The sequence below is a fragment of the Diaphorina citri genome, unplaced genomic scaffold (assembly GCF_000475195.1).
Source record: "Diaphorina citri unplaced genomic scaffold, Diaci psyllid genome assembly version 1.1 scaffold3338, whole genome shotgun sequence".
NCBI classification, from domain to species: Eukaryota; Metazoa; Arthropoda; class Insecta; order Hemiptera; family Psyllidae; genus Diaphorina; species Diaphorina citri.
Genome location: NW_007380747.1, coordinates 8,303 through 20,090, shown reverse-complemented (window position 1 = coordinate 20,090; position 11,788 = coordinate 8,303). Strand labels below are relative to the sequence as shown.

Sequence of the window (11,788 nt, the reverse complement as noted above, 5' to 3'; positions counted from 1 at the left end):
AAAAACTGACCATCGAAAATTCGACCCGATTACATTACTTTCCTTCCTATAGGATAAGGAAAGTTAAAATACAGTCGAACCTCGATAGTAAATAGTTCAAGGGAAATGACGAAAAGTACTTGATGTAGAGGTTTACTCAGTAATTATTCTACTTATTAACGAGGGTCCTTTACTAAACACAGAACAAAACGTAAAAATGACTTCATATCGAGGTTTTCTACATTCCCACATACTAAACACAGAACAAACCGTAAAAATGACTTACTATAGAGGCCGGGGTAACGAGAATTACTATAGAGGTAAAGTCTATGGTTTTAATTTACTCAATATCGAAGTTACCTACCTATTCCCATGGGAAGGGAAATAAACGGAGATTTATACTTCCTATCAAAGTTTTCTTACTATCGAGGTTCCACTGTAATAATGAGATTTAGATTTCCATGTTTCCCCTACTGCAAACTTACTTGATCTTATCGTCCGTATGCGGGACCCGATGTACGATCTCATAGCAACACATCACATCTGGCTTCACATACTTGCGGCCCGCTTGCTTATCAATCTCTAGCTGCGGCTCCGACGTATTTGCCGCATGCGTAAGCCGTACCATATGCGGCAAATTGTTACGGCACGATACGAAGGGCCTGGTTTGGATATACTTGCGGAGAGAGTGGTGGAAGGGGTCTAGGTTGGGGATCTTGCAGTGATCCCCAGAGACAAGATAGAAGGTGAAATTGTCTGCGAATCATTGAGAGAAATAATTAATGAAATTTATTGACGAACTGCCCAATGTTTGGCTTGCCAAGCATTGTTCTCAGGCAAAATTGTCACATTTAAAAATTGTTACGGCACGATACGAAGGGCCTGGTTTGGATATACTTGCGGAGAGAGTGGTGGAAGGGGTCTAGGTTGGGGATCTTGCAGTGGTCCCCAGAGACAAGATAGAAGGTGAAATTGTCTGCGAATCATAGAGAGAAACAATTAATGAAATTTATTGACGAACTGCCCAATGTTTGGGTTGCCAAGCATTGTTCTCAGGCAAAATTGTCACATTTAAAATGATGATATTGAACTAAATTAGGTACCTATTTAATTTTAAAAGAATATGGATCGCCAGCCTAGTTAGCTTAGTTGGTAGTGCGTCTGCCTTGTAAGCGCTAGGCCGCGGGTTCGATTCTCGCCCGGGGCGGATTTTATACTGATGGGATAATGTTCGTTCTCGGAACGGCTGGCTTTCTCCTATCCTGTCTTCCTTCTCTCTTCGATTTTGGGACGATAAGACCATAGCAGTTACAGTTCCCTCTGTCAAACCTCTTTAAAAAAAAAAAAAAAAAGAAGAAGAAGAAGAAGAAGAAGAAGAAAAAAAATAATAATATGAATCTTAATTTGGTATAGAACTTTGTTTTGGCTGGCTTTCTCCTATCCTGTCTTCCTTCTCTCTTCGATTTCGGGACGATAAGACCATAGCAGTTACAGTTCCCTCGGTCAAACCTCCTAAAAAAGAAGAAGAAGACGAAGAAGAAAAAAATATGAATCTTAATTTGGTATAGAACTTTGTTTGTCCATTAACTTTTTTTTTCTTCCAAGATTTTACCTTGGCACCGCTTTCACAGTACTTTACAGGGCCATTTTCAGGGAGGGGGGCGGACCTCCTTGGAGTGTAACATTTTATGTTAATGTAACATTTTATGTTAAGTATCCCTTTGACTTCAACCTCCTTGGGATGTTTCCCCGGGAGAATTTTTTTAAAAAAATAAAAACTTCAAAACCCATGAGGTGGGATTGAGATTTGAGAATTTTGGGAAGAGAGCTTTCAAGCTTTCATGAGTTTAGCTTTGGATTAGCTTTTTGATTTAAACAGTGATTATTAATTTGTTCCTATTAAGTGTTTTCTGATTCAATAAAGTTCTGAATGACTAAGTCTTCTCAAGAAATGTCTTTCATTAATTGATCTTTTTTCAGGGAGGGGGCGGACCTCCTCCCTAAAGCTTCAATTTTTTCCTATACTGTAGGCCAGACTCCGAAAATTGGAGCATCCATTATTTATCAATCACTATAACCCATTGAAAAAGAGTTTGTCTCGGACTCTGACATGAGGTCCAGATCTAGATAGGAGTAGAACACAGTGAGTGTCCAGCCCTGCTTACCTGAGGCATGGGACAGGCCAATAATACCAGGGCCGGACTGATAAGCCTCAGGCGTGAGACCACGGTCTGTCAGACCCAGGTTTGTGAGACCACGGTCTGTCAGACCCAGGTTTGTGAGACCACGGTCTGTCAGACCCAGGTTTGTGAGACCACGGTCTGTCAGACCCAGGTTTGTGAGACCACGGTCTGTCAGACCCAGGTTTGTGAGACCACGGTCTGTCAGACCCAGGTTTGTGAGACCACGGTCTGTCAGACCCAGGTTTGTGAGACCACGGTCTGTCAGACCCAGGTTTGTGAGACCACGGTCTGTCAGACCCAGGTTTGTGAGACCACGGTCTGTCAGACCCAGGTTTGTGAGACCACGGTCTGTCAGACCCAGGTTTGTGAGACCACGGTCTGTCAGACCCAGGTTTGTGAGACCACGGTCTGTCAGACCCAGGTTTGTGAGACCACGGTCTGTCAGACCCAGGTTTGTGAGACCACGGTCTGTCAGACCCAGGTTTGTGAGACCACGGTCTGTCAGACCCAGGTTTGTGAGACCACGGTCTGTCAGACCCAGGTTTGTGAGACCACGGTCTGTCAGACCCAGGTTTGTGAGACCACGGTCTGTCAGACCCAGGTTTGTGAGACCACGGTCTGTCAGACCCAGGTTTGTGAGACCACGGTCTGTCAGACCCAGGTTTGTGAGACCACGGTCTGTCAGACCCAGGTTTGTGAGACCACGGTCTGTCAGACCCAGGTTTGTGAGACCACGGTCTGTCAGACCCAGGTTTGTGAGACCACGGTCTGTCAGACCCAGGTTTGTGAGACCACGGTCTGTCAGACCCAGGTTTGTGAGACCACGGTCTGTCAGACCCAGGTTTGTGAGACCACGGTCTGTCAGACCCAGGTTTGTGAGACCACGGTCTGTCAGACCCAGGTTTGTGAGACCACGGTCTGTCAGACCCAGGTTTGTGAGACCACGGTCTGTCAGACCCAGGTTTGTGAGACCACGGTCTGTCAGACCCAGGTTTGTGAGACCACGGTCTGTCAGACCCAGGTTTGTGAGACCACGGTCTGTCAGACCCAGGTTTGTGAGACCACGGTCTGTCAGACCCAGGTTTGTGAGACCACGGTCTGTCAGACCCAGGTTTGTGAGACCACGGTCTGTCAGACCCAGGTTTGTGAGACCACGGTCTGTCAGACCCAGGTTTGTGAGACCACGGTCTGTCAGACCCAGTTTTGTGAGACCACGGTCTGTCAGGAGGTCTGAACGTGAGTAGTGGGCCTAGAAGCATTTGGTAGTATATAGTACTACCAAATCCCGAGGCATAGCCAAACTTGTAGAAAAGGCAAGGCCGAACTTGTAGAAAATAATAAAAAATACGGTCCCGCTGCGCGCTCCCTATTAGCTGCATAGTTATCAAACTAAAAACATAAACAAAACTCAAAATGTTGGTCGAGAGCGGAACATTTCTCTCCCGCAGTCTCTGCACTCTGTGTATTTCTTATGGAGATTTTAGCGATCAAAAATTGGTAAATTGGTCATATCTCAGGATCGATTTAGAGTTTCGCAAAATCCCAGGCGGGATAGTTTACAATCCAATTACATATACATATTTGATACTACTTACCATACCGTTTGGTTCATAATTCCAACTATAGTTGAGTTCCGAGTCAATTTCTGTAACTTTAGGTGTGTTTATCAGCAAGCAGCATAACTACCATATCAGCAGATTCGATTTCCAGGAGATATGTATGAGTAACAAAATGAAAATAATAATCAAACAAATTGTAGCAAGCAGTCGATTGAACTGAATTTATTTTCTGGCCAAAATGCAACACGGAAAAGAGGTCTAGCCTCTACCTACCTACCAAAACGTCTTGTCTTCCTTCTCTCTTCGCTTTCGGAACGATAAGATCTTGGGAGTTGTAAGCGCTAGGCCGCGGGTTCGATTCCCGCCTGGGGCGGATTTTATCCTGATGGGATAATGTTCGTTCTCGGAACGGCTGGCTTTCTCCTATCCCTTCTTCCTTCTCTCTTCGATTTCGGGACGATAAGACCATAACATTTACAGTTCCCTCTATCAAACATCTTGGGGGGATAAAAAAAAAAAAAATCATGCAAATGGAGCAGTTGCAAATGGGTAAAAATTATAAATAAATAGTCGATTCCTATGTAAAAACTTGGGAAAAATCCAAATCTGAGTCAATAGTGATGACTTAGATTTGGATTTGGTCAATAGTGATGATATCAAGGTAAATATTAAGTGACCAATCCATACAGCCAGGACATCGTATACTAGGGGCACAGACCTGACGCTGAGTACCCCAATGCCGCTCCCACACCATCATCAGTTACATCTAAGAAAAAAAGAAAAAAAACGAGAGGTTAAAAAATAATAATAATTTTTGATAGAGGGAACTGTAACTGCTAAGGTCTTATCGTCCCGAAATCGACAGAAGGAAGACAGGATAGCATAAAGCCAGCCGTTCCGAGAATAAACATTATCCGTTGAGGATAAAATTCTCCCCGGGCGGAAATCGAAGAGACCACGGTCTGTCAGACCCAGGTTTGTGAGACCACGGTCTGTCAGACCCAGGTTTGTGAGACCACGGTCTGTCAGACCCAGGTTAGTGAGAACACGGTCTGTCAGACCCAGGTTTGTGAGACCACGGTCTGTCAGACCTAGGTTTGTGAGACCACGGTCTGTCAGACCCAGGTTTGTGAGACCACGGTCTGTCAGACCCAGGTTTGTGAGACCACGGTCTGTCAGACCCAGGTTTGTGAGACCACGGTCTGTCAGACCCAGTTTTGTGAGACCACGGTCTGTCAGGAGGTCTGAACGTGAGTAGTGGGCCTAGAAGCATTTGGTAGTATATAGTACTACCAAATCCCGAGGCATAGCCAAACTTGTAGAAAAGGCAAGATGATATCAAGGTAAATATTAAGTGACTAATCCATACAGCCAGGACATCGTATAGTAGTGTCTAACTTGAAGGACTCGGTCAATAGTGATGATATCAAGGTAAATATTAAGTGACTAATCCATACAGCCAGGACATCGTATAGTAGTGTCTAACTTGAAGGACTCGGTCAATAGTGATGATATCAAGGTAAATATTAAGTGACTAATCCATACAGCCAGGACATCGTATAGTAGTGTCTAACTTGAAGGACTCGGTCAATAGTGATGATATCAAGGTAAATATTAAGTGACTAATCCATACAGCCAGGACATCGTATAGTAGTGTCTAACTTGAAGGACTCGGTCAATAGTGATGATATCAAGGTAAATATTAAGTGACTAATCCATACAGCCAGGACATCGTATAGTAGTGTCTAACTTGAAGGACTCGGTCAATAGTGATGATATCAAGGTAAATATTAAGTGACTAATCCATACAGCCAGGACATCGTATAGTAGTGTCTAACTTGAAGGACTCGGTCAATAGTGATGATATCAAGGTAAATATTAAGTGACTAATCCATACAGCCAGGACATCGTATAGTAGTGTCTAACTTGAAGGACTCGGTCAATAGTGATGATATCAAGGTAAATATTAAGTGACTAATCCATACAGCCAGGACATCGTATAGTAGTGTCTAACTTGAAGGACTCGGTCAATAGTGATGATATCAAGGTAAATATTAAGTGACTAATCCATACAGCCAGGACATCGTATAGTAGTGTCTAACTTGAAGGACTCGGTCAATAGTGATGATATCAAGGTAAATATTAAGTGACTAATCCATACAGCCAGGACATCGTATAGTAGTGTCTAACTTGAAGGACTCGGTCAATAGTGATGATATCAAGGTAAATATTAAGTGACTAATCCATACAGCCAGGACATCGTATAGTAGTGTCTAACTTGAAGGACTCGGTCAATAGTGATGATATCAAGGTAAATATTAAGTGACTAATCCATACAGCCAGGACATCGTATAGTAGTGTCTAACTTGAAGGACTCGGTCAATAGTGATGATATCAAGGTAAATATTAAGTGACTAATCCATACAGCCAGGACATCGTATAGTAGTGTCTAACTTGAAGGACTCGGTCAATAGTGATGATATCAAGGTAAATATTAAGTGACTAATCCATACAGCCAGGACATCGTATAGTAGTGTCTAACTTGAAGGACTCGGTCAATAGTGATGATATCAAGGTAAATATTAAGTGACTAATCCATACAGCCAGGACATCGTATAGTAGTGTCTAACTTGAAGGACTCGGTCAATAGTGATGATATCAAGGTAAATATTAAGTGACTAATCCATACAGCCAGGACATCGTATAGTAGTGTCTAACTTGAAGGACTCGGTCAATAGTGATGATATCAAGGTAAATATTAAGTGACTAATCCATACAGCCAGGACATCGTATAGTAGTGTCTAACTTGAAGGACTCGGTCAATAGTGATGATATCAAGGTAAATATTAAGTGACTAATCCATACAGCCAGGACATCGTATAGTAATGTCTAACTTGAAGGACTCTTATCGTCCCGAAATCGAAGAGAGAAGGAAAACAGGACAGGAGAAAGCCAGCCGTTCCAATAACGAACCTTATCTGTTCAGGCTAAAGTCCGCCCCGGGCGGCATTTTATCCTTAGCATGTAAGGTTCGTTTTCGGAACGGCTGGCCTTCTCCTTTCCTGTCTTCCTCACAACGACTTCGGGACATTAAGACCTCCCTTGTTGATATTTCTTTGTATCATTGATCTTTTTTTATTATGGAAAAAAAAGTTCTTAGAACCCAAGTAAATGAAAAGAAGAAGACGAAGACTTGATTACTTAAGAAGATCTCACCAAAGCTTACAAATTTGACTTTTCCCTCTCTTCCCCTCAGGAACTATTTGAAGACATCGGTCCTCTGATTGCATCCCGTGTGGTACGCCCCGGTACAGCGGAAGTTATATACACACACCAGAAAGATGCTATCAAGGCGGTCGAAACCTATCACAACCGACAGCTAGATAAACAGCCTATGAAGTGTATGCTGGTGACACCGCGAGCTCTGAGTAATCCCCTGTGAGTATTACCTTAGTGGTGTAGTGGTTAAGACACTCGCCTGGTTATCAGGAGGGCGTGGGTTCAGTCCAAACTGAGTTATTAATGTTTTCCCTCAACATACCAAAATTGCCAAAGCCACCAATTTAGGAACTATTTTTTTCAAATACCTAGCAGCTTGCTTTCTCCTATCCTCTCCTGTTTCTCTATTTGATTTCCGGAATGAAAAACCTTCGTTGTTACATTTATCTCACAAACAGAGAACGATCCATATCTATTTAAGATAAAATCATTGTAAGAAAAACTCGAACTCGTGACCTAGGACCTAGCGCTTTCCCCCCAAGCTAACTAGGCTGGCTCTAACAATGTTTTTTGTTTTTCCTCTTCAGAGTTCCCGCTGCTCCCAAACTCCCTGCCGCTACCAAGGCTAACACTGTATTCCCAGACCTAGCTTAGGGCTTTCAAGACCTCCCTAGTGAAATATCTTAAAGGTTCACAGTGAAAGAAGAAACTTGAGTGGTTGGGTGGAAGAGCTCCTCTAGGAGAAACCTACTACTTAAAAGGAAGCCGTAAAAAAAAGTTCAAATGCCTTAAAACACACTCCATTTGTTGTAGCGGCTTCAGCTGTAGCCGAATGGTGATGACAGAATAAAGAAAAGACGTTTTTATTAGCCATACACCGGGGTGATGGTCTCTACCCATGTTTAATTGTTTAAGCCACACACAGTCTACTTGAACACACTCCATTTGTCAAGGGTCTAGGTTTACCTTGCCCTTGGGATCAATTTAATATGAAGAACCTATTTACTGATGAAAATTTTGTAACGAAACAATAAGTTGAAAGATAATTGCACAAGAGGCAAATAATGAAATACCGATGTAACACTCAAAGTGCAAGGACTGAGTAATGCAACATGTGAATGAGCTGTAACATGTGGAGTAAACACTGTAAACAGGTGAGAAGTTTGTGCTTTTGAAGAACCAATGAAAAGAAATGCATTGTAATGTACATGTGAATGAGCTGTAACATGTGGAGTAAACACTGTAAACAGGTGAGAAGTTTGTGCTTTTGAAGAACCAATGAAAAGAAATGCATTTTAATGTAAATAAATCTAATAAATAATAAATTACCCTGTTAAGAAAAATGAGAATAAATAAACTTTTTGTCTTTCTCTCTCAGTAAAAAACCGCCATTTCAGTAATGAAATTTCTGCTTTAACCTAGTGCCCATACTTTTTGTCTTTCTCTCTCAGTAAAAAACCGCCATTTCAGTAATGAAATTTCTGCTTTAACCTAGTGCCCAAACTTTTTGTCTTTCTCTCTCAGTAAAAAACCGCCATTTCAGTAATGAAATTTCTGCTTTAACCTAGTGCCCATTTTTTTTTTTTTTTAAGTGACTTTTCCTATAATTTGGGGTCAGGAAAAAAGGAATTTAAACTTTGAATTTTTCCTGCACGGATAATGTTCGTTCTCTTGGAGCGGCTGACATTTTCCTATCCTGTCTTCCTACTCTTTTCGATTTCGGGACGACAAGACCTTATCAGTTACAGTCCACTCTATCAAACCTTTTTACTGTACCTACTACAAGAGAAAAAAAGAAAAGAACAAAAAAAAAAATTCCTTAAAAAAAGCATCGCTGAATGCTGAATTTAAGAGAGATTCAATTTTATTTCCCTACGAATTTTTCTTCCTATCCTGTCTTCCTACTCTTTTCGATTTCGGGACGACAAGACCTTATCAGTTACAGTTCCCTCTATCAAACCTTTTTACTGTACCTACTACAAGAGAAAAAAAGAAAAGAACAAAAAACAAATTCCTTAAAAAAAAGCATTCCTGAATGCTGAATTAAGGAGAGTCAATTTTATTTCCCTACGAATTTTTTGGTATTAAATAAGAAAAACAAAAATTATACAATAGAAGTAAATTGAAAACAATATCGATAGAGTTTTCAGAAAAATGGAAAATAAACAAAATAGTTAATGCTGGAAATAGAAAAAAATACAAGTTGCACTGACTTGGAAAAAAAGGCCAAAGAAGACACATTACTTTCGTTATTATAGGATAAGGAAAGTAAAAATCAAGTTGAGAGCTAGAGATTTTATGGAAGGACATAACTGAGGTATGCTGGCCCTTATAGCAAACACTACAAGTTGCACTGACTTGGAAAAAAAGGCCAAAGAAGACACATTACTTTCGTTATTATAGGATAAGGAAAGTAAAAATCAAGTTGAGTGCTAGAGATCTTATGAGGTATGCTGGCCCGTATAGCAAACACGGAGTCGAAAAAAAATCAACTTTCCCGGGACAAAGTAGGTACTACTAAATTGGTAACTTTTATTCCAATAGGTAATTAGGTACATAAGGCAAGGGGTTCGCTCATGGCCATTACTACAATGGATGTATTTCCTTTCGGGAAATTGACCATTACTCCATTCAGTTAGTCAATTTTCCAGTGGTCAGTTTCCCGGAGGTAAAATACACCTAATCCAAGTAATTTGGGATATGTTGACACTTTTTTATTACCGCTTTTTGGCGGTTTTCGGTGTAATTTAACAATATCTCAGGAACGGTATTAGCTAGAGACTTGATATGTAGTTCACAAATGTGACAAGGATGCAACACAAAATGTTTGCTTGAGATAGGTGCTGCGGTTGGCGGTATTTTGCCCGCTTTTGGACAGATTTCGACCGTTTTTTGGCGGTTTTCAGCTATACCGACTATAGGTTAGAGATATTGTAAAAATTCGGGTAGAAGAACACCCAAATAAGCATCATTCAATAGGATAAGGAAAGTCGTGTGATGTTCACACCAGATATTTTTTCTTTTTGTATATATCGAGTTTAGTTGTACGTACGTATTTCACTTTTTTTTCCAGTCCTCTTTGGACTACTGTACTTGAATATTTGGTAACATAAGATAGTTAATAACCTAATCAGTCTAATGTTTAGTCTAGTCTGGTACACAGTAGCAATACAGTTGTATGGCGCCATGCAGGAGACAGGTATCCTGACCTCTGTACATGTTTAACCTACTCACATCCCCTGTTAATTCCAAGCCTGTCTTCTTCATCATGACAGTTGCTTCAAACAGTGCATTGCTTGGGTCTGTATCGAATCTGATAATGAACATATTACCATCCTGATCCGCTGGTGCTCTCTTATCCTCCTTGAACGGATTCCTGTCTGTTTGTAACAAGTGGATGCTCTTCAGTGTCAGGTTCGCGCAGTGGTAGTTTGGTTTCACGGTTGTCTTGTGTTTCTCCAACCTCTTGCTAATGATACCCAGTACATACTGAGCAAGGCGTAGTGCCTTAGGGTCCTCCCGAGACAGGTTGATCAATTCAGTACATGTGCAGTAGTGTTTAGATATGTTCATCTCTGCGCAGGATCGGTGCACGCTGATTGGTTCCAGTAAGGATCTACTGTTGTTACAGGAGCTCCTATTGGTCAGTCGTGTCAGCGCATTGAGTGTATCATACACGTCGTACACAGTGGTAAGGCGATTCCTGTTGTCGCGAAGGTTTCGTATCTTCCCCGGGTACTTGGCTTGATACCAGGCCGGGAAATGAAAGAAAATGTACGGCAGGCGATCCTCGAACCATCCGGAATATGTTTGCCGGATCGGACCAAACCGTACGCCATGATCCGACATGAATATGACCACTGTATTATTTAACGCAGTGTAGTTGAGACCGGATAGGAACTCATACACATGCTTATCCATACGAGACGGGGTGTTGACATCATTGTGACTGAATGCATTCATCCAGACAAAGTTGAAGTAGGAATAGTCAGAGAACTGGTTCACAAACTCGTGTGTATATTGCATGAGATGTTCTGACTCGATACTAGAACCCACACAATATGTATGAATCGTATCCACGGTTTTCATCTTGAACTGCGACTCAGCCGCAAAGAGTAAAGGTCTCCAATAATAATCAGTGGGCGGCTCCTGGAATCCTTTCATAAGGTAATTGAACGTGGAGATACCAGTGAGGTCTTCCCCATACGATGTGATGTAACCTTTGCGATTCAAATCCTGCCAGATGATGGGACAAGGGTCGAAATGATGAAGGAAGCCGGGATTGCATGTCTTGTACCAATAATCAGATGTCGTACCTGAGAGAAAAGAAATATCTTATTCTAACACTAGCCGAAATCTGTCACTTCGCTCCGGATTACTAGCAGAAATCGTGGAAAATGTTGAAAAGGTTGTGAACAAAATATCTCAATAACGATTTGTCGTAGAGAAATGAAATTTGGTATGCTATCCCGTTATGGTCCAAGGACGCGACTGTAACAAAAATCGGATAGTCACCCATCCAGATATTAACCAAAGTAATTGTTACTTAACCCTCATTTCGTGGAAAATGTTGAAAAGGTTGTGAACAAAATATCTCAAGAACGGTTTGTAGTAGAGAAATGAAATTTGGTATGCTATCCCGATATGGTCCAAGGACGCGACTGTAACAATTTGGCAAAAATCGGATAATCACCCATCCAGATATTAACCAAAGTAATTGTTACTTAACCCTCATTTCGTGGAAAATGTTGAAAAGGTTGTGAACAAAATATCTCAAGAACCGTTTGTCGTAAAGCGATGAAATTTGGTATGCTATCCCAGTATGGTCCAAGGACGCGACTGTAACAA

The 11,788-nt window shown here is 41.4% G+C and overlaps 2 protein-coding genes across 2 annotated transcripts in view; both read right to left on the bottom strand.

Annotated features, from left to right (window-relative positions):
- The window catches only part of LOC103520224, a 7,748-nt gene extending 5,553 nt beyond the window's left edge, over positions 1-2,195 (bottom strand). Inside the window, exons 1-3 of the mRNA XM_026831431.1 lie at positions 2,145-2,195; positions 865-955; positions 465-644 (exon numbers count right to left, since the gene is read on the bottom strand). Of these exons, the coding sequence (XP_026687232.1) occupies positions 465-607 (143 nt within the window). The 5' untranslated portion in view covers positions 608-644; positions 865-955; positions 2,145-2,195. The remainder of the gene's footprint in view (positions 1-464; positions 645-864; positions 956-2,144) is intronic.
- A 7,806-nt stretch (positions 2,196-10,001) lies between these two features.
- On the bottom strand, positions 10,002-11,274 carry LOC103520223 (the record flags this gene model as incomplete). The annotated part of the gene is made up of 1 exon (XM_008485316.3): positions 10,002-11,274. A coding segment is annotated over one exon (1,187 nt), but the record flags the coding sequence as incomplete, so codon positions are not given.
- Between the last annotated feature and the right edge of the window lie 514 nt (positions 11,275-11,788).